Below are 26,061 nucleotides of genomic sequence, written 5' to 3' on the forward strand. Positions count from 1 at the left end.
ACAGTCCAAACATTGTTGCTTTTATTTGTGGAGGGAACAGGAATAACTGATATATCTCTGCCATGGCATACCATGTGGCATTTCTTTAGCAATTTGATATAGAATTTGGATCTAATTGTTTGAAGGAAGTGAGAATCCTAGATCAAATTACAAGAAATTGCATCAGGATTGTATTTCTTTGTGGAAGTTGAAAGTATCTGAGGTAAGTCCAAACTTGGAAAATTTTCACAAAAGTTATTCAAAAGTTAAAAAGCAAGTTGAAGTAGCAATTCCATTATTTTTAAATACTGAAGATTTATATATTGATAAGTCATAAAAAAGGATGCTCTCTGGGACTTTGTCCATTTAGCAGATGATCATTCAAGTAGACTGCTGGTAAGAGGAAATGTTACAGTTAAAGATAGGCGGATGAGCAACTTCAAAAGCCTATTTTATTCTGTGCTTGAAGAAAGACGTGTATCTTTGTTTATGTACACAAAACCAGAAAGAAAAAAACTACTGATCTTGCTCCAGAAATTTAGTTACTGCTACATTTAGGTCACTCTCATGTGCAGATAATTTCTCTAATAAAAACTGTGCAGGTGTTTATAAATTTGTCTCAGTTAGTATTCACATGTGAAGAATTAAGGCATGCCACAGTTTCCCAGTTTAACATTAAACTAGATTCTGTAAGGCAACCAGCTCATCATTACGGGGTGAAGGTCTTCTGTCTGCTCTGTGATGGTCTTGTGGTGTAGCAGCTAAAGTTGGAATATGTTGGCAGTGATGTTTCTCATTCCTATAAAATCTGACTATGAAATGTCTTTCACCAAGAACTTTAAAACAGAGTAATCGCCTTCAAGCAGATTTTGGTTCAGAATGTATGTCAAAATGTCTCCTGCAGAAATACCAGAATTGTAGAAGACACGTGGGCATCTTTAGGAACGAGAATGGGCTGGACAGTCTTAATTTCAGAGTAAGGGCTTCATAGTGTCTCCCTTCATCTCCTAAACAATGAGGACATTGGCTTGATCTGGCTACTAGGACAGTTGAAAGAGAATTTGTGGAAATTTCCTCCATCCTGATTGTTTTGGTTGCCTTGAAAGAGCAATTTCTGATTCCAGACAATAGTTGCAGATAATTCCACTGTCCCAGAAATAAAGAGTAATTGAAGAATATATTCTAATTCATAACAAAGGGCTGTATTTCTGAATTGTTGTGTGATTCCAAATTCAATTGTACTTGTACAGTTCCTTGAATCTGTCAGATTATCTGAGAAAGGACAAGTCATCTTTGTTTCTGTGATATTTTTAAAATTCAGAAACAGGAAAGCAGGAAAAAAAAGTGAGGGAAAAATCCGTTACTGATTCAGTTGTGACTTTCACAGTGTGCAGATACAATATGAAGCTACATTTAGATATTTAACCTCAGAGAAAGTTCTATTGAATATTTGTGCTGTGGGGCTTAGAACTGTACTTGAACTGTGTGTCAAATTTCCCCAGTCTTCCTGTGTCTTTCTGCAGTCTTAAGAATCCCAGATTTATGTTTATCTTTGCCTATGATGTTGTTATACTTTTCTGATGTAATCTGGGTTATATTTTTATATCATTTATCTTTACCAAGAACAAGGTTGACAGGTTTAGGTTGGCAGGGGAGAGAGCAAAGACTGGGAGGGGCTCACCAAGGTAGGAAAACAGTTCATATGTCATCAGGGAAATATTCTGCTTTTCTGTGCAGGCAGGTGAACAGGACACACAAATTATCTCCTGTACAGCTGGAGACCTGTTTTATCTAGTAAACCTTTTACAGAGATTCTCATTTATTGTCATTCCATTGCAGAGTTATCTTTCCAATGAGGGATGTTGCTGGCACTGCCCCATATCTCAGACAAAAGCTATGTATTGTCACGAGTATTTACTCAAGTGGCATGGATTTAAAAGCAGAAGAAAAACAGATTTATCTAATCAAAGTAATCATACAATATTTAGTGTTCCAAATTCTGAGTTTTCTGATTTAAGATGCATCACTAACACAGACTTAAAATTATTTCTCCTGGATTGTCATCCAGTGGGAGATGCAAGCTGTTAAACAAAAGAAAGATAAACTATAGCATTTGCTCATTTCTCCATATGAAGTTAAAATAAAATATCTGCTGAACTATAACCCTGACAGGTTTTTTTATTTGAGGATGTTTCCCTTGTGTACCTGCCAGGATTCCTATTGCATGCAAGTGTAGTCAGCATTGTAACAGCTGATGAAAAGATGAATGTGTGCTGAGGTCTCCTTTTTTGGCCTTTATTCTTTATAAAGTGTCCTAAGATACAGAGCACAGTTTAGGAAAGTGGTGATTAAATTAACGAAATATCAAGGTCTACTGAAGAATATTTTAGGGCAGAGTATAGTTCTGAGGTTGCAAGGGCTTAACTGGGATTTAATAAGGAAAGACTACATAAATAAAACCACTGTGGTAAAATTCACACAGAGCATTTCCAAAGGTGGTGAAATCTCTTTTAGGAGAACATAAAATATTTCCAACTTCAAAAGGCAAGGATTCAAAAAATTGTCTGTTGCATTGCATGTGCTATGTAAAGAAAAGCATTTGCAAACTTGCTAGTCTGGAATCTGATTTTTTCAACGCTGTCAGCCAATAAATAGTAATTTTCTAACACCTTGTGGCTCTTTAAACAGTGGCTTAAGGAAGCATGGGCTTAAGAATGACTGACATTAGACCTACTGTAAGTCATTATTCCAGGAAGGATTTGACATGACAGTCAACAGGAAAAGAATTATGATCAATGTCAAAGACATTCATTTTTCCTTTTAACAGAGAATACCTCATTTTTTGGCTGACTCTGCTTCCTCTTTACTTTTCATTCCCTGTTGGGGCTACAATATTCAGCTGGGCATTTGAGAGTCTGGGAAAAGTTCTTTCTGGGAAACCACAAATTTTTGATTTATTTCTTATATTCCCAAAGCAACAACTATTTTGGAAATCCAGATGATTTGTGTGTGACAGGTAGTGATTTAAATTCATGGTGTTACTAGATAATAAGCCATAAAGTTCAATCATGCTTCTTGATAAACCTGTTGGTTTGCAGGTTATTGAATCTACTGCCACGCAGTTCAGTACTGTCTTCAAATAATGAGACTTTTTAGATGGATGGAGAAATAATTTATCTGGCTGTTGTGAACTGCTCAGAAGGCAAATTTGGTGTTTTGTCTGCTTTTTAAAGCAGACAAATTTCTTGTTAATTCTACCTTTGGATGTTATTCGAAATTACTGTCATAGTCATACTACTACTATATAAAGATTTTATAGTGTTTCTTTTATTTCTCCACTTTGTGAAGAGTTGCAACAAGCTTGGGAAGAAACAATTATTATTGAACATACCTGATCATAAACTAGAAGCATAACAAATGCCACTTACTCTAATGTAGGAAACCTCTTTCTCCACAGTAGACCCAGTGTTTCTGTTTGTGCATGAGTACAAAAATGGGTGCAGGTCATAATGTAAACAGCTGGTCTGTGTAACAGCCTGTAGGTTTGCTTGTAGCTTGAGCCACTTACACTTCAGATGATCTGCAGGCAAGCAAATTATCCAATCTGAGTTTTGCACATGTTTTCCAAAGCTAAGACTCTGGCTATTAATTATAAGTATTGTCTTCATTTTCTTGCAAGGAAGGAAATAGGAACTAGAGAAGTTGGATTCTTAAACAGATGTTGAAACACAGCCTGCGCTCTTAGGGAATTCCAGCTTTAAATGTTATTTGTGAACTTCCTTGCCTGAGAGTAGGATTATCTCAGACTTTACTATTTTGTTACTGGTTTGTGTGTGTATAATCTTAATTATTTTGCTGTGTGATCTTAGTGTTCCCTGCATCAAGATGAGGCTGTATCGTTTGTCCTGGAGTTTCTGTGCAGTCTGCAGGGAGTTAAGCGTAACTTGTTGGGAATGTTAATGGAAGTTGTGCATAATTTGCCTCTGCATCACAGTGAAATTTACCCTTAGGGGTTACTGAGCCAGCAAAAATTCTACCGGGTGCCAGAGGACTGACGAAACCATCAGATTATCTTAATGACAGATTTACACTCTCCTCGTGTTCTGTACTCTTCAGATTTTGTGACTCTGATTTATGAAACTTTGCAAACCCAAGTCCTTCCGGCTGTACGTTGACTTTGTGGTACTTCTTATAGGAGTCAGGCTTTACTGTGGTGAGAGTATGAAGTCAAAATAGCTCATATACTGAAAATTACAAGGTACTTTATGTATTAATAGGCTGCTAATCTCAATGGTCAGAGGCGACTACATCATAGTGCTCTTATTATTAATAAATACTGAAGCCTAGAAAACTAGAAAACTTAAATGAAATGTGGAAGAAAGAGACAATAAAGTGTTGCAAGTAGGTGAGTCACTAATATAAGATCTTCAATCTGTATACTTACATTTCTTAAAACTTGAAACAATACACTAAGATCTAATAAATTTAAGAAATACTGTTACTTTTGCTATGCAAAAGGCACGAAATCTCAGATACAGCCCAGTGCTATTCTGTGCTTTCTTTAAAAAAGCTGTTAGTGTGTTTAGAGTAATTTTTCCATAATGAAAAAAGCCAGTATCTGTGACAGATTACATTACTCCACACACCTGCATTTGCTCTGAACCTGCTAGCCTGATAAATTGATAAGTTGGTCATATGTTGTTTTTAAAAGGCAAAGAACATAGTTCCTAATAAAAGAATGCTACATATTTCTTCTAAAAGGTTAAAAAGCATTTCTCAGGGCTCTTAAATTACCATATTCTGATACCAGGGGAAAATAAAACCTGGGCTTAGAGTCGTGTTTGTACTTAGAGGGCTTTCCGGACAGGAAGGCAATCTTGATGCAATTCAGTAAGCCACAATACCAGTGGGGCATTACAGGTGAAAAAATTGCAGCTGTACCCCTCACCACAATGTATTACAACTGTACAGTGGAATATTTCCTGTAGAGAAATAGGGCTTGGTTAACTTTGTTTCCCAAGAGTAGATCACATTAAAATGTTATAAAATCATGATTTCCTGCATTTGAATACTTGTGGTTTCTCAACTGGTTCCAATATTACAAAAGGTTTTTTATAGCTTCTATTAGTTGAAGATGTATAGAAGCTTTTTTCCAAAGTCAGCTAAAAGGAAGTTGTCTACTTTTAAAGAACAACTTTTCTCAGAAGACAAGAGTTTTCTTTCACATATCTTTATTACAACTCTATTTGATATTTATTTTATAAACTGCAGGAGAGATGTAAATTTAAATAAAATGAAATAAACATACTAATAGGACTATTAGTATATATGTTAAATGGAGTTGAAAGAGCCATGGTATATGTTATTACTCAGATAGCCTTATTTTCATTAGTCAGCCAAAGACCTCACTATAGATAAAGGAAAAAATTAATTAAGCAGATACTGCATATTAAATTTTAGAGTGAGTATTTGTAATTTAAATGTCCTACCTTTAGAACAAAATTTATTTTAAAAAAATTCAAAGAGAAGGAGAACAATTCTGTGAAGAAATTATGAGACAATTTTTGAAAACAGCTCCAGTTAGGGTGTCTGATCATTCCAGTGTTGAAAATTGAGAGTGTACCATAGTGATAAAAATTTTTCTACCTGAAATATACAGGTATGTAACACTTCAAACTGCTGTCAAAGTACAGAAAACTGTAATGAAAATACAGAGGGGACTGAGGTGGGTGGGACAACAAATACTTTGTACAACTTAATGATTTTAATCCTAATACTACTGCCGATCCTGAAATTACTTACACGAGTCTGTATTTTTACCTCATTGTAAGACATCTTTTTTTTTTTTTTTTTTTTTGGTGGTTTGGTTGTTTGGTTTTTTTCTTCATGAAATGGGGATATTGGTGGTCTGAAGCTGGGCCAGGAGAGTCTGTTTTCTACATAGATGTGATATTATCTTAGCTCTGAGGAAGGTTAAAAAATATTACCTAACAGGCAAATGGTTTGTAGCATGATTTCACACTGTCAATCACACAAGATGCACAGGAATGTGGATTTTGAAGAATCCTACATTTGCCCAAAATGTAGGTGTTCCACTGGTCAGATTGAATTGTGTATGTTGTGTGAACAGGCATATTACAAAGTTCTCTTCTATTTAATATTCTTTTTATTTTGGGCATGTTTTCTACATTTTATATTTTTCTGCAGAGTTCTTTTGCTAGTTTTATATAAATAATACTTCAAAATCAAATTTAAAAGTAATGTTCCTGGTAGTTATTGCCAAGACTTTTTTCCTTATAAAAATCTGGATAAAACTTTTTATTTCCTGCTACTGCAACTTCTGTTCACCTAATGAGAGAATTGTATTTTTAAGACAGTTGGCCCTAAACCAGTAAAATATCATAATAAAAGAATAGCTTTATTACAGAGCAATCAGTTTATTCATGCAGTCAAAATCTCAGTATGGGTTGGTGTCTGACTCAGAGTGCTAGTTTATGTTGTGTTCTGCCTCATTCACTGAGGTGGCCCCGCTTGGAGAAGATAAAACACACACGCGCTTCCTGTCTTCTGTGTGTGCTTTTTTGTACAGTAGTTGTTTCTGGACCAAGAATAGCTTCATTTCCAAGAGGAAGCGCCCACGATCTGAGGGACTGAGGTTCTAGAAATGAATATATCTTCTGTAAAAGCTTCTTTACTAGCAAATACATCAATCAAAAGGAAGCATCACTGAAATAAACATTAGGCACATCCTGTAACCCAGCTGTTAATATCTATCTTTCTTTCTCAACTGGACAAGATGTATTTTGCAGCCTTAGAAATCTGCATGTATATAGTTTTAAAGTTCATTTTTTATACTGAGTTTTAAAATCATATGCTTCAGTATTTAAGTATTAAGGCATAATACTTTTATACAGTCTTCATTCAACAACCTCAAAGAAGTAGGCTGATGCCTGTAGCTTTTCCCTACAGAAAAAATAGATGTTAATGAAAAATATGAGATTAGTTAAGAAATGGAGATATTTTAATTATTTCTCTCCTAGTTGGAAATTATGGCCATGTCTGTTAGCATTCTGACAAAATGTATATTGAATAATAGGTATGATCATTTATGGTAACACGGCAGATTGTGGAAGTCTACTGATTTTGCCTCTCTGCTCAGCTGTAGAAGTGTACCTGTAGCCAGATGAGTGGTGTGCACCCAGCACTTTTCAAGTCCAAATTAGCCAAGTAGTCTGAAGCTAGGAGGATAACATCAGTTCACAGGGAAATATAGAAGCATGTTGTGATCTTGAAATTCTTTAAAAAGCACTTATGGGTCAACACTCATCTCTCTATCAAGTCTTTATTCTTTTTATATTACACATAATCACAGGTGGGAATAAGGAGTATCTGTAAAACACAAAATGATGAAATTAATAACAAAGCATTAACAGACTGTGTAGAATTTCTTGACCCCCTAGTTTCCAAGTAGGAATTAAATTATTCTGGTCCTGATAATGTGTGACACAATATATGAAAAATAAGAAAAAACACAATCACATGTGCTTTAGTGGGAGTACTTCATGTTGATTACTGACATTATACTGTCTTGCTGATAGGTTAACAAGTGTGAAGGAAATTACTAGAAGGATGCAGGGCTTTAAGAGGATTTTCTGGTTTCTCATTGTTTGGCACTTTTTTTTTTTTTCAGAGACAGATATGTATGTTGGAAGTTTCAGCTCTGCTCAAATCAGAGATGTTTTTCATGTGTTTGTGTAATATCCATGAAAATTTTCATTTTAAAATAGAGTGAAACAAGATTCAAAGAAAACAGGAATGTGCTCTCTTCTAATTAAAAATATTTTTGCTCCAAGCAAGCTATTTCTGAACAGTTGTTTGTTTGTGTCATGTAGTTTGCCAATACACCATTTTCCTTCTTCCAAACACTGCCATGCCATTTTCAGATCCCCATTGTCTATAGTTCACAGCAGTAAAGAGAAAAAGGAGCAGCCTTCAATTTCTCTGCTTAGAGTTTAGGCTATTTCATGCAGCTTTTCATTTCTGCTTCTAATCTCTGTTGTTAAACAAAGATGCTGCTGAAAAATAAAGTATTTGACTGTGGTTTTGCTCCCTATTGCCATAATCATCCTTCTAAATAAGTGTGTTTGCCACAGTGTGTGGTTTTCTTGCAAAACAGAGCTTGGAGATTCTTGGTTAAATCTGAGTTCATGCTTAAATAATGTTTCTATGCACACTTAAGTGACAGGTGAATACAATCATTGGAATTAAAACTGTCTTGGAGAGCTATGGAAGAAGACAAAAAGCTGCAGGGAAATGTCTGCTGGAGAACCAAGCTTGCTGTTTAGCAAAAAAATTAAATATGCTTTGTTTGTGTTTTGTGATCACATTGTCTTAAGAAGTAACAATTACATTAATTGTAACTTAGGTCTTATTCAAATATTTTAAGGTAAAAGCACCATACTTAATTTGACATGTGGGGAATTTTTTTTGTTGCAGCTAGTTCACTTATTCCCACTGCTAATGACTCAGTTCTGGCATTATAACCCCTTTTCAGGCTTTCACAACTATTATTTTTGGCAGCTGATATTGCCCTGAGCTACCATCTTTCCTTAAACTTATCCAGATCAGGCATTAGTAATAAACCCCCTAGAAAAAATAAAGCTAGATATGTAGAAATCAAAGATTCTAAGTCAACTAAGTCTTTTGCAAGTTTCAAACTAGAAAGCTTACAGTTTATATAGTTCTAAAGCATGAGCCGTATTTTATATAGGCAATTGCAGAATGTGTGTCCCTGATTTCTTATCTCTAATGTGCAGATGACACTTTGAAGCATACCGTCTCTTGGTCTGGTAGATTTCTTGGCATACCACAACATAGTTAGAAAAAAATCTAAACAAAATAAAGAATAATCTCTTCTACTTGCTGACCAGTGTGTATTAACTGTTCAGTGATGTTTTTTCTGGCTACTCATACTGCTGAGTTCAGCGCTCGTTTCTGTGCCTTTCCAAATTTTTCATAATTCGCTTTAGATGTTGTGGATGCAGAATAACAGAATGGGTATGGCTGGAAGAGTCCACAGGGGATCCTCTGGTCCAACCTCCCTATTCAAGAAGGGTGACCCAGAGGACCTGGCACAGGATTGCATCCAGGTGCTTCTTGAACATCTCCAGGGGAACTCTACAATCTCTCTGAGTCACCCACACAATAAAGTTGTTCCTCACGCTCAGATGAAACTTCCACTTTGTTAGTTTATACCACAGACCACAGCCTGAAGACAAGTTATGAATTATTACTTCTTTGTAGCATAATTGTTTTCATCATTTTACTTTGCCATCTTTTCCTTGAGAGGAGTTTTGATAGATCTACCACCTACTGATGGGTGGAAATAATGAAGCACCTTTTTGTTTGTTTTTTTTTTAAACAGGATGTGTGAAATCCACTTTAGGCTTTTCAGGTTTTGCTCTGCCTTTATTTTGAATCTTTATTTTCAATCTCTCTATATTATTTTCCTCTATCCTTACTGATAATTTGGGAGTTTTTTATACTGTAGTGCCACTAAAAAAATTATCTTAACTGTACTCATGAACCTCATTAATCTTAGTAGGAATAGAATTCATCACCTTGCTTCTTTTAAAACACCCATTACTTTCTATTCTAATCGAATTTTGTGAGATTCTCATTAAGGAAAGAGTTTTGTTTTGAGATGCAATCTAAGAGAAATAAATATGCTACGTATGATAGCTTTGTGAGACTTTCATTGCAGACATATCACTCAACGTTGATAAGAAAAAGTAATTCAGATTTTGATAAACATTTGGAAGCACAAGACCAAACCAAGTATTCAAATATATTTATTCAGGTTCCTAAAAGAATGTCAAGGTATTTTAGGGACTGAGTTTTAAAAGTATGCAGAAATAAATTCTGCTGTATGTAAAGTATCTATGCAACCCTGAAAGGCTGCAGCCTTTTGTCAGAAATGAAGCAGATCCTTTTATAATTATGTAATTCCAAGACTTCATGCTATAGGAAATATGCCAAGTATTACAGTATTTAACTTAACTCCAGTGTTTTATCACCAGTGGAGATTGTGAAGGTTTAAAAACAGAAGTATGTGAGTGTGAATGGCTCTACAATGTAGTGTAAAAGACAGCAGATGATGGAAGATTCTCTTTATGTGTTCCTGGTTAACCTAGAGGAGTTCTTTGGGTGTATCCAATGTATGCATAATTGGAGGCTAGGAGCATTGCTGTGGTAGTGTATCAGTCTTGAGTGTTTGTCCACAGGCATTAAATATTCAAATAATTTAACACTGAGAAGTTCTGAAAAAAATCTGAAGCTATAGTGACACTGAGAGCAAAAAGAATCACTTTAGTGTGACTTTGAAATATGGCCACAAATTTAACATGTTACTTCTTATTGCTGCTGTTGTTGTGCACAGCATTGTTGTACAGTTAGCAACAGAGAACCAAGAAAGATGTTTTCTGGGTCATCAAGCCCAGTCTTCTCCCATTGAGGCAATGCTTGTTATTTTCTCCATCTAATTAACAAATCAAGCTTTTAAAAGCAGCTCTCATGAGCACCAAGGCTGTCCTTGCACATCCCCATCTTTTTCTGCAGTTTCTAGCCTTATACTTTATTCATAGGGCAACTCAATTTTGACACAAAATTTTTATAAACCTTTTTTCTATTAAATGTTTCTTTCCTGAGGTGTCTGGATGGAGCAATTATGTTCCTGTTGTTTAATTTCATTTAGTCTTCAACTCTCCACAACAAGAGTTAATACAGTTTTAAGGTGAAGAGTCGGAAAGGTGACGTGCTCCAGATGAGTCTCCATTGATATCTTATAAAAATCAATTAATATTTGTCCCTCACTTTTGGAAATATCTCACCTGATGTCTCTCAAGCTTTTTCCAGGCTTTATCATACTGCCTCACATTTTTCCAGCTGACATTTCAGGTCTTCACCCTTTCCAATTGAATATACAGGTTATAAACAAATGTGTTGCTATCTTTACACACATGACATGTGTGTTTTGATGTTAAATCAGTCCCTTTTTCTCACACTCCAGTCTTCAGAATTAAATCAGCTCTCCTGACTGACACTGCTGTGGTACTCTGTGTCACACATATTACTGGCATCAGAGGTTTACTGACAGTTATCAGGTTAATTTTTTTTTGTCCTACATCTTGAACTAAAAAAAATTTTAGTGGCTGTGGTTGCTTTTTTCGGTCTTCACATATCATTGTGGCTTGACAGATGTAGTTAAAATCCACCTTCCAGGCTCTGTGGTTCCACATGTTAATTCCTCCAGAATTCTTTGGTGATTATTTACGTTCCTTTGCCCTCCCCAGCTTGAACCACTGAGCTCCCTGAATTTTCCTTCTTAACCTTCATTCCTGTTAATTAATCAGCTTACTGTCATCTCCATCTGTGTTATAATCTTTACTGAATAACAAGGAAGAATGCTTACAAAAACTTTTCTGAATTTACTTGCATCTCTGCCACATTCTTGCTTTTTTTCCTGGTTATTGATGTATGTCTGTCTATACACAGGGATAAAACAGGTAATAACAGAAACATTTGCAATTTTTTCTTTCTATTTGCTTTATGTCAGTTTGACTTTTAGTAATTCTTCAGCCTGTACAACTGCCATACCTGTGAATTTCTGTATCTTAATTCTAAAATCTTCATAGCTGACTGAGTTGGCATAATAATCCAAGTGAATTATTTACAGTCTTATATTTAGGGATGTTTATTTATATATATATATATATATTATTTATTTATATATATTTATTTATTCACTTTCATTTGCCTTTATTTGTCTAAATAGCCCTTGAAAGAAAAGATCATGTGCATACAAGTGCTTCATTATTTCACCCAGGATTTTTAGCAATGTGTTGATCCACCACAGTGTGTTGTGTCGTCTATTATAATTTTCTTCTCTGCATCATTGATTATTTTAATAAACTTAAATTTTGTTAAGTAATAAAACAAAAATGAGTTTAAAAAGAATTAATGTTGACTAGAATGTCTGATACCATGATGTGTAGACATCTGATGGATTTTTTGGCTGCATAATACAAATAATGTTTAGATTAATTGTCTTTGTTATTCATGGTTTCCTGTGGAACAAGCAGCTATTTTTATACAGAGGAAGAGAAAGTTGGAAGTGTTAGTCTGCAATGATGTTCTGAAAACATTTTCATTTAAGTCAAGACAGCACAAGATCTGAGCAATGGTTACAGTTAAGATTTTCTGTATGACCATTTACTTTTATTTAGTTTAATTAGTTTTACGCTTCAAGCATATGGATTAAAATGCATTATATTTGCAATCAAGCATAATGTAATTATGGCTTCTCCCTTTTATCACAGGTTCCTTGCAGCTTGGAGTACTGGGATGAGCTTCAGAAATCATTTGTTGCATTCCGGGAATTCAGTCTATCAGAAAGCAAAGTCTGTGATCTGCAGCTGCCCAGTATCAGCCTTGTGAATGATCAGAAGGAGCTCATAGCCTCTGACCTGTGGAGAATTGTCCTCAACAGCAGCCAGAACGTGGCTGATGACCAAAGGTAATTTTAAAGAAGGAGGGAAAAAGATATCTAATGCTACACTCCTAAGAAATCTGTTTCAAGAGACTTAGAAATTAAGATATTTGTTTTATATGCTATAAGAGTGGTTAGTCTTGCGTAAGCTTCAGACTGTAGCTCACCTTCACACAAGGGCATGGAGTGTGCACAAAAAGAGCTTTCCTTTAGGTTCATAGGCAGCCTGGCAACATCATAACCATCCATTTTCTGAATGCAAGGTTTACTGAAAAGTGCAAACTGGTCCTGAGACTTCTTAGCTGCTTGAGGCAGTAAAATCAGCTAATTAACAAAAGAAGGCTTAGGTGCAATCCATTCTATAAAGTAGTAGTAAACATTCTTCTTCTACACAATCCTTACACACACCTTGATTCCAAATTCAGTGCAAGTCAATGACTATTTTAAAGATACTGATCAAAATGTTACTATTTCAATAGTATTGCGTTATTATTCACCCAGATTGCTTACAGGAAAAAAAAACTTAGTGTTTTTAAACACTGAGGATCTATTTTTCATTATGTTTAGTGCTAGAAAAGCTGCAATGACAGATACTCACTCTGTTTGCATTCATCCCATTTTGGTTATATGTAAAGTAAAAAGATAGGAGTACAAGTTCTGTCCAGAAACAGCAGTGAAATTGCTTCCAAAGACCTGCTTATCATTTTATATTTAGAGCACAAAACCCAAAATTACTTTCTTGAATCCTTGGTATTTGTTGATTCTTGCTGCTTGTTTATGAACCCAAGCTTCAATGAGTGTGTAGCATCCACATATGTGTTGAACGAAGCTACGGAATTCATAGAAATCAGAGAATATGAGCATGGCTAACAAAATCAATGAAGAAAATTAAACATCTGGTTTCCATTAATAGTATCAGGTTGGAAATGATTTCTTGATGTTAATTGTGAAAGAATGCATTTTCATCATTGAGAAGTTAAGTGTTTTAGACAAGGTTAATTCCTCTGAATGTGGGACCCTGGCAGAATTGCCTTCCTGGTCAGCTTAACACCACAGAAATGTGAACTCGGTGGGAACTGGAAATGATGTAGTGAAATTTAGTAGATTTTTTTTTTCATCAAGGCATTTAGCACTGTAGTCATGTTTATTGTTTTCTGCTCGAATAGGATTTATCACTCTATGCAATGTTTCATTCAAGGAGCTCTGATAAGCTAATGAGCTGTAATTGTTCAGAAACAACAGGAATTAAACTGAAGCATTTGCAGTTCAGTGCACAAGAATAGCAGGAGAGGAATGAAGGCAGCAAAAAACATTTACCTCACTCTTGAAGCATTTGAAGGTAAATAAACAAAAGAGAAAGAGGAAAGTCAAAGGAAAGTTCCTTGAACTGACACCCACCTGTCCAGAGGCTGCAGAGTCACTAGTCCTGATACTTTTGTGGGCCTGGGGAATTCATAATATCTTTAAGAAGTGTATTTTATACCTACATGAACTAACAATAGACTGGAAATTTAAAGATTTGTATAGGTCAGGGTGAACTCCAGAAGCCAGAAACCTGTGGCCTATACAAGGAAATCCTCTGATTTCAATCAGAGGAGAGAAACACTGCCTCAGCAGTTTTTTTAATTTGGAGGTATGGGTTTGCTCTCATGAGACCACACCTGGAATACTGAGTCCAGTTCTTGGGGCTCCTAACTTAAGAAGGATGTGGACCTGCTGGAGTGATTCCAGAGAAGAGCCACAAAGATGATTAGACGGCTGGAGTATCTCTCCGGTGAAGACAGACTGAGAGACTTGGAATTCTTCAGTCTGAGGAAAAGGTGGGTCCAAGGAGACCTTAGGGCAGCATTCAGAACCTAAAGAAAGCTGGAGAGAGACTTTTTACAAGGACATGTAAATGGGGGATGGGGATATGGAGGGATGGATTTAAACTTAAAGAGGGCAGGTTTAGATTAGATATTAAGAAGAAATTCTTCACTGTGAGGGTGGTGAAGCACTGGAATAGGTTGTCCAGAGAAGCTGTTGATGCCCCATCCCTGGAAGTGTCCAAGGCCAGGCTGTGTGGGACTTTGAACATCCTGGTCTGGCATAAGTTGTCACTGCCCTTGGCTGGGGTGTTGGAGCTAGGATCTTAAAGGTTCCTCCCAACCCAACCCAATCTGTGGTTCTATGATAAAAATTCAAACTGATCTCTCTAACTTCAAACAAAGCTGCACTGCAAGCTTTCTTAAGGATGGCTGCAGGAAGGACTGGTGTGGAAGTAGTCGTGACCAGTCTGGAGTGATCCTTCTCAGAAAAGCTTAATGGGTCAAAACAAGAGGTGCTGTTTCTCAGATAGGAGGCTTTGCCCTATGGTGTTTGAGCACAGTGGCTTTTTCTTGGAGACAGAGCAAACATGTCACTGGCCTGGAAGCTTTGAGACAGTCCCCAAGAACTGAATGTGTATGGTTACAGCTACAGAACAAATTGAAAGACATTATTAAGCCTTAAGGGATCATGTTCTGTTAAAGGGAAGCCTTGTGTAGGAGGTGGTGACAAAAACTGTGGACCTGCAGAGAAGATGAACTTTTCTAGACATCTGTGGATTATACAAAGTCCAAGTTGGCAGTAACTTTGCTAAAAGTGTGGCTTCATCAAACATACTGCTGCTGGTATGTCTCACCAAGCACTCTGAAATATGTTCTAGATTCTACTTAACCAAAAAATGCCAGACTTTCTTGCTTTTGATAGAGAGACAGAGCCCCTGTTGTGGTAAATGTCAAAGTCTTGTTCCTAAAGCAAGCATTTAACATGGGATTTTGCAGACTTGTGGGAAGAGCCTGAAGGCTTAATGCCAGTGCTGAGTGTTAAACCAGGAAATTCTAACGCTGGGGGATCTGTGAGAGTTAAGAAACAAAGCTGTATAAAAGTTGAACCTTAGTTTTCCTTTACACTCACGATGATTTGACATTAATTACATGCTGCAACTGTATGAATGATTAGCAATTACAATACACTATTAATTGCAAAGTGTAAAAAAGCTTAGTCTAGTTCAAATTTATCTTCTTAGTTTGATGTTGCATTTTGGGTCAGACTCTAACCACTGCCATATGCATGCAGCTGCTGGTCAATGATAATATTTTTTTCCTTAAAATTCTGCAGGTTTTTTTGTGATAACCTCTGTGATATGCTAATTATTAATGGCAGAGAGCTGATCCGTTGTGGTTTAGTACTCCATTACTGATTCCTAACATTGGTTATAAGGTATGAAATTTAGGTGTCTCATGTGACAGGAAAACAACAAGGTTTGTGAGAAGATGTGGATTCAGCTGACGTGATGAGCAGTAGCTGGCAGGGTGAAATAGCCAAGCAATAATGAATATTGGAATGTGCAAAGATGTCGTGATTCTAATCCTGTGGTATGCAAGTTCTTCTGAGATTGATCAGGAACTAACTGGAAGTATAAAAATCAAGTAGCTATGTGGTGAAGGGCATAATAGATATATGTATGTTGTTTATACTTGAGAATTTTGTATCCCATTCATTATTTCTATGTATGTGTACGGTTTGCATGAACATTTATGAAAGTTTATTCAATGAATGAACAAATTTGAAGTACTGAGTGAAATAATTTAGCATCTCTTTGGGGATGTAGTACAGTGTTTATGAAAGGAATCATATATGGCATAAATGACTGTTTATGGAAGACCTTAAAACGGGATTACAAGGAAATTATCATAGAATAAATTATTTTTATGGGTTGCATTTGCCTGTTGCAGGACTAACAAATCATAATTGAAATTACTTTTTAGGCTCTGGTTGGTTGGTGAGACACTAAAGCCCCTTCTTGGTTTGGTTGGGAATGATTTATAATTTTTTTGTTTAAATGGGTTACATTACAAGATGTTTTATATATTTGTGCATCTTCTGTGTAATTTAAACAGTATTTTTATAATTAATGACATACTAATGTAAAATAGTAATTGAAAGTGCCTTAAGATACAAACCATGAAACAAGTACAAAAACTTTTAAATAAGCCTTAAATTGCTACTTTTTAAAAATTCAAGTGAGGAATCATGATCATGTTTCTTGCTAATTGTTTCAGCTTTTATTCAAAGTAAATGATGTACTGTATTTTGACCTCTAACAATTTGAGTTCAGACCAGCCTTTGAGTCACAAATTTAATGAGTTAAGTGGTCTCTTTCTTCTTCCCAGTGGATACTTTCCCATGTTGTAGTTTCATCACAAATGGCAGTTTTGGTTTAAATATTCCTCTCTTAAAATAACAAGAATAATGCAGGTCACTGCTAAGTCATTGTTCTCAGTTGCCACATGTTTAACTTGAGCGGCTTTGCATGATGTGAAATACATAATTTATATTACTTCAAATGTAGATATTTTCCATTTTAAGTATTCTGATATTTCCCAGTAGTTGGGAAAAAAAAAAAAAGAAAATAAGAAAAAAAATTCTGGTAAAGTCAGGTCAGTTTTATTTTTAATTTCCTCTGATTTTGCCACATGCCTCCTTTAGCATGATGTGCCAAACACAAAGCAGTAGAATCTGGTTCTTCCTCTTCTTTCACAGCTGTAAAATTGTGGACAGTCCACACTTCCTTTTGTAGCTCCAAGGCAGCCAAGAAATGTGGGGATGTTTTTATATTGTATTCACTTGATGAACAAATTTAGATTTCACAATCACATCCTCTTCTGATATTTAATGCTCCTACTGTCATTCACCAAGACTGAATAGAAACTTTCCTGTATTTTCAATTAACACTGCTTTATTTGCTGTTTGTGCACAGCATGTAATAAAGGGCTGTGTTTCTTTATTTTTGTGCTCTCTGCAAAGTTAAAGAAGAGTGGCAGTGTCGCAGGTCTAATGGAAGTCTACCTAGATAAAAAGTTTAAATGGGATTCACTTTAAAATCACAGGGTCATGGTAATGACTACAGTTCCTCTTTAAAAACTGTTCATTTATATTATGACTTTTTATTACAGTTGCATTTTTTAAAGAAAATGCTACAATAATTTGCTGCTTTTAATATATTTTGTACTGTAGCTGGTTTATACTGTTACTGTATTCTTATTTTAATAATTACATAGGGGCTACAAGTCTGAAAATGGTTTCTGGTTGAGTAAAAATCAAATGGACCCCTCAGAGATAAAACAATTACACTTCAGAAAAATCTGGGCAGATGGGAAAACAGTGATGAAGGATCCTTGTTGTATTTCTTTCCAAATGGTTCCTCAAAGGCTGTTTTCTCTCTGTAGAGACTTTACCTTCTAAACCGTTTAGGATGTATTGTCCTGCTCCTCTCAGTCCTCCACTTCCAGCACCTTTCCCTCCCTAGCAGGAGAGAGGATGCAAGACCTCTGTCCCATGGGGCAGCACTGTCCCACCCTCATCTGCTGGTACTCTCTGGTTAAGTTTTTAAGCATCTGGTTGGACTCCAAATTTTGCGGAGTTTCAGTGTTGGGCTTTTTGGTTTCTAAGGTCACTCCATCAGGAAACAAAAAGCAGCTTTAAATCTTTTTGTTCCCAACGTTTTAAATTGCTGAGTATTACCTCTGTGTGGTCTGTTGCTTGTGGGGCATTAAAAAATGGAGAAAAATATGGCTAAATGCTTTATATTATCTCCCTGGTGTGAAGCTCCTACCACATTTCCTTCTGCATCAAGCATGTCCTGTTGCTCTGTCATCATGTTGTTTATGAGTGAGAAATTGCAAAAGTTCCACCACAATTAAATTCTCAATGAATAAAAAGCAGATATATAAAATAAAGAAATTGGAAGATTTTGTTTGTTTTTTATTCCATGAAAATATGCATCTTCAAAATATATCAAAGGAAATAAAAATGTTTAGTCACTGATAGGTGAGTCAAGAAACACATTTCTGAGGAAAAACAATATATTAATATAATATTTGATATTATTATAAATAAAATTATTTCTTATAAATTAAATATATTGTTATTTTATATTTTTATAGTAGTATAATATTTTCAGAATAAACCTCGAATATCAGAAATAAGTATCAGAATTAAATGCCCTTCCTCTTTACTTCAGTGTTACAGCTGTTCATGAAATTAAGTCTTGATTCAGAATATCAAGGTACAATTAGGTTTTTTTTTAGTTCTTCGTAGTTTGGTTAACATTTGCTTGCACTCATTTACCCCAACAGAAAACTGTTTCCATTTCATATGTTCCTGAATTTCTGTTTCTAATCAAAATGCAATGAGCAAAAAATCTTAAAATATTAATAGTTACTTTGAGAGAACTAACCCATTTTGCAGATTCAAAAGTACTTAGTTGTCTAAATCAGCATATGAATTTTTGTCCTTTGGATTTGCTCCCTTGCTTTGTTCCAGCAATCTAAGAAATATCTGTGGCAGAGCAAAGTGAAGCATCCTGTTTCTCTGTTAACCAGTCCCATAGATATTTTATCATGTGAACACAAACAATAATTTTATTTCTAAAGGTGCCAGTTCTCAAAAGGCCTACAAAACTGCTTTTGGAATATAAAATTTACATTTTTAACATTAACATTTTAAATTTAAATTTATAATTTAAACAGGTAAAGAAGCACAGGAAAGATGCTAAAATTATGATTAAGTCATTTATCTTTCATACTTTACTGATATAATTCATTCTTAATATCCTATCATGATTCTTTGATAATTAATTAATCTTAGTTGGGTTTTACTGCTGCGTAAGTATTTTATGTCCACAAGTCTTAAGTTGGATTTAAGCTCTATAAATAAATATTATACTAGATAGTTACTGCAACACTAAATAATACTGATAAATTTACCTATCCATGGAATTCCATTCATTTGCAGCTGAACATTTTGAGTATCTACTATATTTGTGCATAATTTAGGAGTAAAATACATTACATGATGAAAAATCTGGTCCTAAAAGCTTAAGGTATGTTGCTTGGAAAGCCATTGTTCAAATTTAAACTTATGTTTTAATTAAAAATATCTTTAAAATAATAATCCACTTTAAAATGGAAGTGGATTTATGGTGCTTTCTAAAAACTAATGACTTCTGACAAAAATATTAAGTTGACCATAGTCCATCTTTCATTAAATTTTATTTTGAAAATAAAGTATATGACTGAGGACATGGTTGTAATTCTCTTGAACCAAGTCTAAACTTTTAAACTAAAACTCTTGAGAGCCAGACTTCAAAGGGAGTGAGAATAAGGAACATTAAGGATAGTTTTGGCTAAATTAGAAAGTTTATTTGTACTTCTGCGGTGTCTTAGCAGCTTACAGAATTGTGATGTAGTGGTAGTTTCTCTCAAGAGACTGAAAAATAATGCTTGGAAATTCGTGGTGTTAGGAGCACAGCTATGAAAAAAAAATCAAGGGGTGACACTTTAAATGCAGAGTTAATATGTTGTAATAGACACTAGTAAAGGGCTCCAGACTGAGCTTATAATACTTGGAGATTATTTCTGAATTATGATTTCAGAGTGCAAAGGAAATAAAGCTTACAAAGACTAGGGGTTCATACATAGAAGTGGTTTGATGGTTGCTAGTTGTTTTCCTTAAAAATCAAGTGGAAAAAAACAAATCATTCTCTTGACGAGATGAACTTTCATCTCATTCTTACAGCTTTAATAATGACAATGTACTCCATTTAGCTATTTCAACAATTAAAGATACCTGGTACATTTTGCTTTTATTTTCTGCAAGTAGGCTTTGGGTTTGTGGTTCAAATATTTGTAAATTGGAAGTGTAGTTTGGTAACTACATATCCATGGATGGATTGCAATCTTGTCTGTTACAGTCTGCTTCAGAAAAAGTACAGGCGCTGGCATTAGCAGTTAAAATAAAACCACGATGTTGTCTGTGTCAGAAAATGAGTGTGGAACATTGTCAATTCCTGCTGTAGAGCTGCAAAATCCTGGAAGTGCTGAAGTACTACTTTGTTACCTTCCTTCTGCAGCTCAGAAAGTGAATCTGGCTCCCAAAGCGCGTGCGATCAGCTTGTGACCCCCACGGCATTAGCAGCTTGTACCAGGGTTGACTCCTGTTTTACTCCTTGGTTTGTGCCATCACTAAGTGTGTTGATCCAGTTTACCTGTTTGGAAGTCCACCTATGCCACCATCTCGATCAACTCGGCACAGGTATGTACTGCTTCATGCAGAATAATAAAACCTTGTAGTTCACAGATGCTGCTTAACCCCTCTGCTGCTCTGTGTAGTCCCCATCTCTTTGTTCAAACAGCCATTCTTGACAGGCCATCACAAGCAGCCACCAGTGGCACGGGTTTCAGGGTGAAACTGAGCACTTGTGTGCACTGAGCCTGTGCACAGGGCTGGCAGTGAGGCTGCAAGAGCAGCCCCTTCCTGCCCCCGGAACGGGTAACTGTAGAAGCTGTCTGTTTTCCATAGTCTGATTAGGGACAGCAGGTGCCACTTCACTTCTGAGCCATCTTAGTGAATGAATTTGATCTTTTGCATTTTCCAGTGTATTAACAGTATATTAAAATACTTGAAGATTTTGCAACCCGCTTAGTAAAAATTCCTTGGAAGCGCTCTGAGAACTGCAGATTTAAGTTATTTCAGTTATGATCACTTTTGGAGCTACATCTGGTTTTGTTCAGTGCTCTCTGTCATTGCATTAATGGCAAATACATTCCAAGAGATCTTTAGATTATTGCCTGATTTTCAAATGCCAGGAATGCTTTCTATGGAAGATGGGCAAACTTCTTGGATAATTTTGACAGGGACAGTTTTCATTGTGTGTAGTTCTTGTGTTTCTGCGAGTATTATAATATATTCATTATCAAATCATACCAAGACTGACGTTCGATGGCTAGAAAATAATTTCTTCTCTATCAGCTACCTCTATCAGTACGTAATCTTCCTCGCTATTACAGTCCGATTCCAGATGCTCAGTCTTTAAAATTGCATATACTGGAAAAGGCAAAAATCAGATTAAAATCAAACACAGCTGTTTTATTTCTCAACAATGACTGAGTTTATGCTGTTGTTACTGTTGTTATAGCATCTAAAGGCCTTAAGTTTTGGGGCTCCTTTGTGCTATGTTATACACAAAGGGAGCACAAAACTTGTTGTATCCATTACAGTTTATAGATTAACCGGGCTTGATCCTGGATAGGGATGAGTGTTTTGGTTCCAAATCTGTAGAGCACTAGAGCATATGCTAATTTTAAGCATGTGAGTAGTTCCAGCAACATAAATAATAACATCAATGGAAATATTCTCATGCTTAATGTTACACAAGGGGTGTACGTGCCTCACAGTGTCTGCTGCCTCAGTGCTCAGCGCTTTGCACGACTGAGCAAAGCGAACGCGATAAAATCTTTTTTGTGATACATTTCTCAAGCTTTAGTCTCAGGATACTGCTTTGTTTCATTTCTTGTATTATGGGGTAGTATGTCGCATTTCAGTGGGTTTGTGGTCTTGAACTGTCCATAATTGCAGCAAAGACAACTTCCAATGTGGAGCCTGTTGGCCTGCACAGTCACATGTCAGCAAATACTGTGTTGCTAATTTTTATTGTGTTTGTAATGTGCTATGTGTGGAATATGATATACACCTACTGTAGCAAAAATTCTCACAGAAATATGGTTCCAAATAGGTGGCAATCTGAAACATTGAGCAGTGTGTAGATAAAGCAGTTTCTCTGGCTGGTTTATTTACTATGAAAAGATTTTGGTTTGCAGATACTTTTTGTTTGCAGCTGCTGTTAATTATGATACTGTTTTACATCTAACAAACAGTATGAACAGGATTCATTTCAGATTTCAGAAATGTCAACTCTTTGATAAATTTACTTGTTTTCATCTTATGTACAAGCAGTAAAAATACAATTTGCAGTAAAAACACAATTTACAAAAACATAAAGAATGCAGCAATAGTGATGTTCTAGTTTTGTTTGTTCCTTTACTTTTCAGCACCACCAAAGTTTCTTCAGCCATTTTTATCTGATAAGAACATGCCATCTGAACTAGAATACATGATAATTTCCTTTGATGAGCCTCATGTATATCTTCGTCAGTGGAACGATGAGTCAGTGTTCCAGGAGATCCAGTTTTCGACTCAAGCTGACTGTAAACTTCTGGAGTGTCGAAATGTGACCATGCAGAGTGTTGTGAAACCTTTCAAAATCTGGGGGCAGATTGCTGTTTCCAGCAGCACAGCAGGAAGGCTGCTCGACTGCACGATAATGGTTGACCCTGTTTTCATCAGCTTTGGCCAATATGCACTTCATTCTCTAAATACAGCAATTCAAGCTTGGCAACAGGTATGCAAATACAACAGTGAGAAATAAAATGTAGCTATTGTGTTTAATTTAATAGCAAATTAGAATATCAACTACTTTCATTAAAAGTATTTCAAGAGGTAAAAGCCCTAACTGATACTGAAAATTTGTTTGCCTAATAAACATGAATTCTGAGATAGCAATGAAAATTAGGAAAAAAATATGTAAAAGTAAATGTAGCCAGAACGGCCTGAGTTTCAGTGAAACTACATGGATTTATATCAGAATAATCAAAACCCTGGTCTTGAAATGCAAAATATTCCATTAATTTATGAAAAGGTGAGTGCTGCATGGTACATCAGCTCAGCTCAGTCTGAGCAACAGCACATATTGTTTCCAGCTACTACTTCCATCCTTATTGAAGTTCAACACTAGTTTCACATTACATTCTGTGCAAGCAGCATTAATGGCTGAATCCAGTCCCAGGATAAGAAACTTGCTTCTGCAATGACCCCTCAAAGGCCTGTAATTCCCTTACTCCACTATAGCCTTGAAATCAAATCATTCTCTTCATCTGCCTGAAGACCTATGTGGAGCCTGGGAATTAATTACCTATCATGGCACTAGAATAACAAAGCCCCCAAAAAAGGATAAAACATCTGTTTTATATCAAAAAATTCTTTTTTAAGGGCATTCCATGGTTTTCTTGTTGCAAAAGGACATTCATAAAACAAGATCTAGTGTGATTTAAATCTTCACAGCTGGCTCAAATATCAATGTGAACAAAAATCTTTGTAGCTCCAATTTCTGTTTTTTGTCATATTTTGAACAATGCTTTTAATAAAAAACAAACATAGAAAGTATAAGAGAGTCCTTGGTAGGCTGTTTAAACCCAAAATATTTCTGACTTAGTACTAGTCCCTCATCTAAGACATGTGTGGCAACTACTGCAAAATGGCCTTCAGAAAGGTCAGTTTCCTCTTAGGATGGGGGGAAAAAAAGATCTCTCAGACATAACTATACATATAAATAAAATATGGTGCATAAATATTTAAATGTTTTAAACCACATCACAGTGTGAATGACTGACTGACTACTCTGTGCCTTGAAGGAATATTCTGAGTTGAAAAAAATGGAATTGTATATTTGATTAAGTAAAGCCATATGTCGCATGGTATATTGCTGACAGGTACATTCTATGAATAGTTGGTACTGATTTATACATGGATTTGGCAATGTTAACATGAGCCACAGGAGGATATACTTCTGTAATTGTTGCTGTAATTTTCTCGTTTCCTCCCATGTCAGGGGTACTTGCCACCATGTTCTGATGTGGTGGGTACCTAGCCCAGAGTGTTTGAGATTAAAAACTTGCATCACTTTGAAATTAGGGAATAGTTAACATGCAAGTGGGTTCAAAATGGCTTATTAAATTAATTGTTGCCAAGATGTTTTTTATGTGACTTTATCTCCAGTTTGAGGGGGTTGGCATGCCCTGAATGGGGAGGGAATGCATTTCCCAATAATAAGCATTGTTTGATGTTTGCCGTTCACACAAAATGCAATATAAATGCTACAACTAGAAGCATAAATTTAATAACTGGGAAGAGTTATTTGAATTCTCCGCATATTTTTTACTGGGTTAAAATCTGCAACAAGTGATGTTGGAGTCAGTTGACAGACAGATGAAGCATGAAACAATTTGGCCATGCACCTTTAGGTCAGGAGTTCAAAATTAACAGAAGCCTCTGTCAGTGTCTTTGTTTCCTAGATATGGACTGATTGTTGTTGGAGGGATTTTTGTTGTTAATGTTATTTTTGGTTGTTTTGTTGTTGTTGTTGTTGTTTTTTGGGGTTTTTTTTAATTAAGTTATGGTGAACATTTTGAAAGTTCATTAAGCCTAAAAAATACCAGGCTTTATATTTCTAAGTCACATGCTGAAAATCTGAGAGGATTAGCACTTTTTAAAAACAGTTTCCCCTCTTGACATATTTCACTGTCTAATCTGAAATCCCTGTTTAACTACAAGCAGTAACTGGCTAATGCATATCTAAATACAAAGCTAGAGTAATGGGTCTAATAATTAAACCTGGACAAGGAACTTCAATATTTTTATTAATTTAGTTTTATTATTTAATAATAACACAGAGACTATCAAGTGGGATAGAAAATGCATGTCTTCTGTGAATATACTTTGGTGGAGTGTGTGGTATTTTTTTCCCTTTATTTGGGCATTTAAGCCTTCATGAATTTACAGCCTTAGTGCTTTGAGGTATCTAGAGACAGAGAGTCAGCTGAGGAAACAGCTCCCCAGGTATGGTACAAAGTGTTATTTCTGGGAAAAACCTTTTCCTTTGTGGTCTCACATTGCAACTGTTTTCCCAAACTCTTCAGAAGTTAGAAAAGCTCCTGTTTAAACCTGTTGTAGACCACTAGAACCTCTTTTCCTCAATGTCTGCATGGTGCTTAACCTTTCTATTGGCAGCTCTGTAAGTTTTCTTAATGAGCTGGGATCAGTCAAAATGACATCCTTGATCACAGTAGTTTTCCCATCTTTCTATAATAAGGACAAAGAACAAAGGGAAAGGACACAGGTTTCTAGCTGATAATGCTGACATTACTATGAGAGTGGAGTTTAAAGAATCCTGAGGAAACTGTTCTTTTCTCTTAGAGGGGCTTCAAGGGAGATAAATTACAAAAGACTTTCTGTGAAAAAAAAATAAAATTAGTAGGTGATAGAGTGTGTGTGTGTGTCTGTGTGTGTACTTGAGACTGAGAGAAAATTGTTGCACAAGTCTTCAGTAGCTTGTGAAGCACAATGAAAATAACTTTGTACATATAAAGAGGCCTAGGCTTTTATGGTGTGGGTTTTTTCCAGATCCAGAAACGCTTTGAAATAGCTGTGAGCTGAGACACAAGCAAAAAGTCCTGAGACAGGGAAAGCCTGGTGACAAGTATTATGTGGGATGTTTTCCCCTCTTTCTGAATAGAATTCACAAAATACTTGAAAGACCAATAAAAGGAGAGACACTTTCCAGGCCTCTCTGAGAGAAAAGAACAGCTGAAAAATGATCTAAAGAGGGGCAGGAAATTGTCCCCCAGAAACTGACCCTAATCTGTGTCTGATTCAGGCTGTTAATCTTTTGCTGATGCATTTGATTTGCTGTTTTAATTCAGAGAGGGATTTTTTTTCCTAGTCCACGCTTAGGTGTTTTCAGCTCCTGGAGTCATCAGTCAGCCCTTCAACATCATTGCCACACAAATAGCCTGGTTCTATTTGGTGTTATTATGCCTGGTTTCTCTAGACATTCT

At 35.8% G+C, this 26,061-nt stretch overlaps 1 protein-coding gene across 10 annotated transcripts in view; it reads left to right on the top strand.

Moving 5' to 3' along the window:
* VPS13B (vacuolar protein sorting 13 homolog B) overlaps positions 1-26,061 on the top strand; it is a 422,306-nt gene that overhangs the window by 346,353 nt on the left and 49,892 nt on the right. For all 10 annotated transcript variants that reach the window (XM_015617450.2, XM_015617453.2, XM_015617455.2 and 7 more), the window contains 3 exons: positions 12,357-12,553; positions 20,463-20,644; positions 22,441-22,790. In XM_015617450.2, coding sequence (XP_015472936.1) covers positions 12,357-12,553; positions 20,463-20,644; positions 22,441-22,790 — 729 coding nt within the window. The remainder of the gene's footprint in view (positions 1-12,356; positions 12,554-20,462; positions 20,645-22,440; positions 22,791-26,061) is intronic.

The sequence above is a fragment of the Parus major genome, chromosome 2 (assembly GCF_001522545.3).
Source record: "Parus major isolate Abel chromosome 2, Parus_major1.1, whole genome shotgun sequence".
NCBI classification, from domain to species: Eukaryota; Metazoa; Chordata; class Aves; order Passeriformes; family Paridae; genus Parus; species Parus major.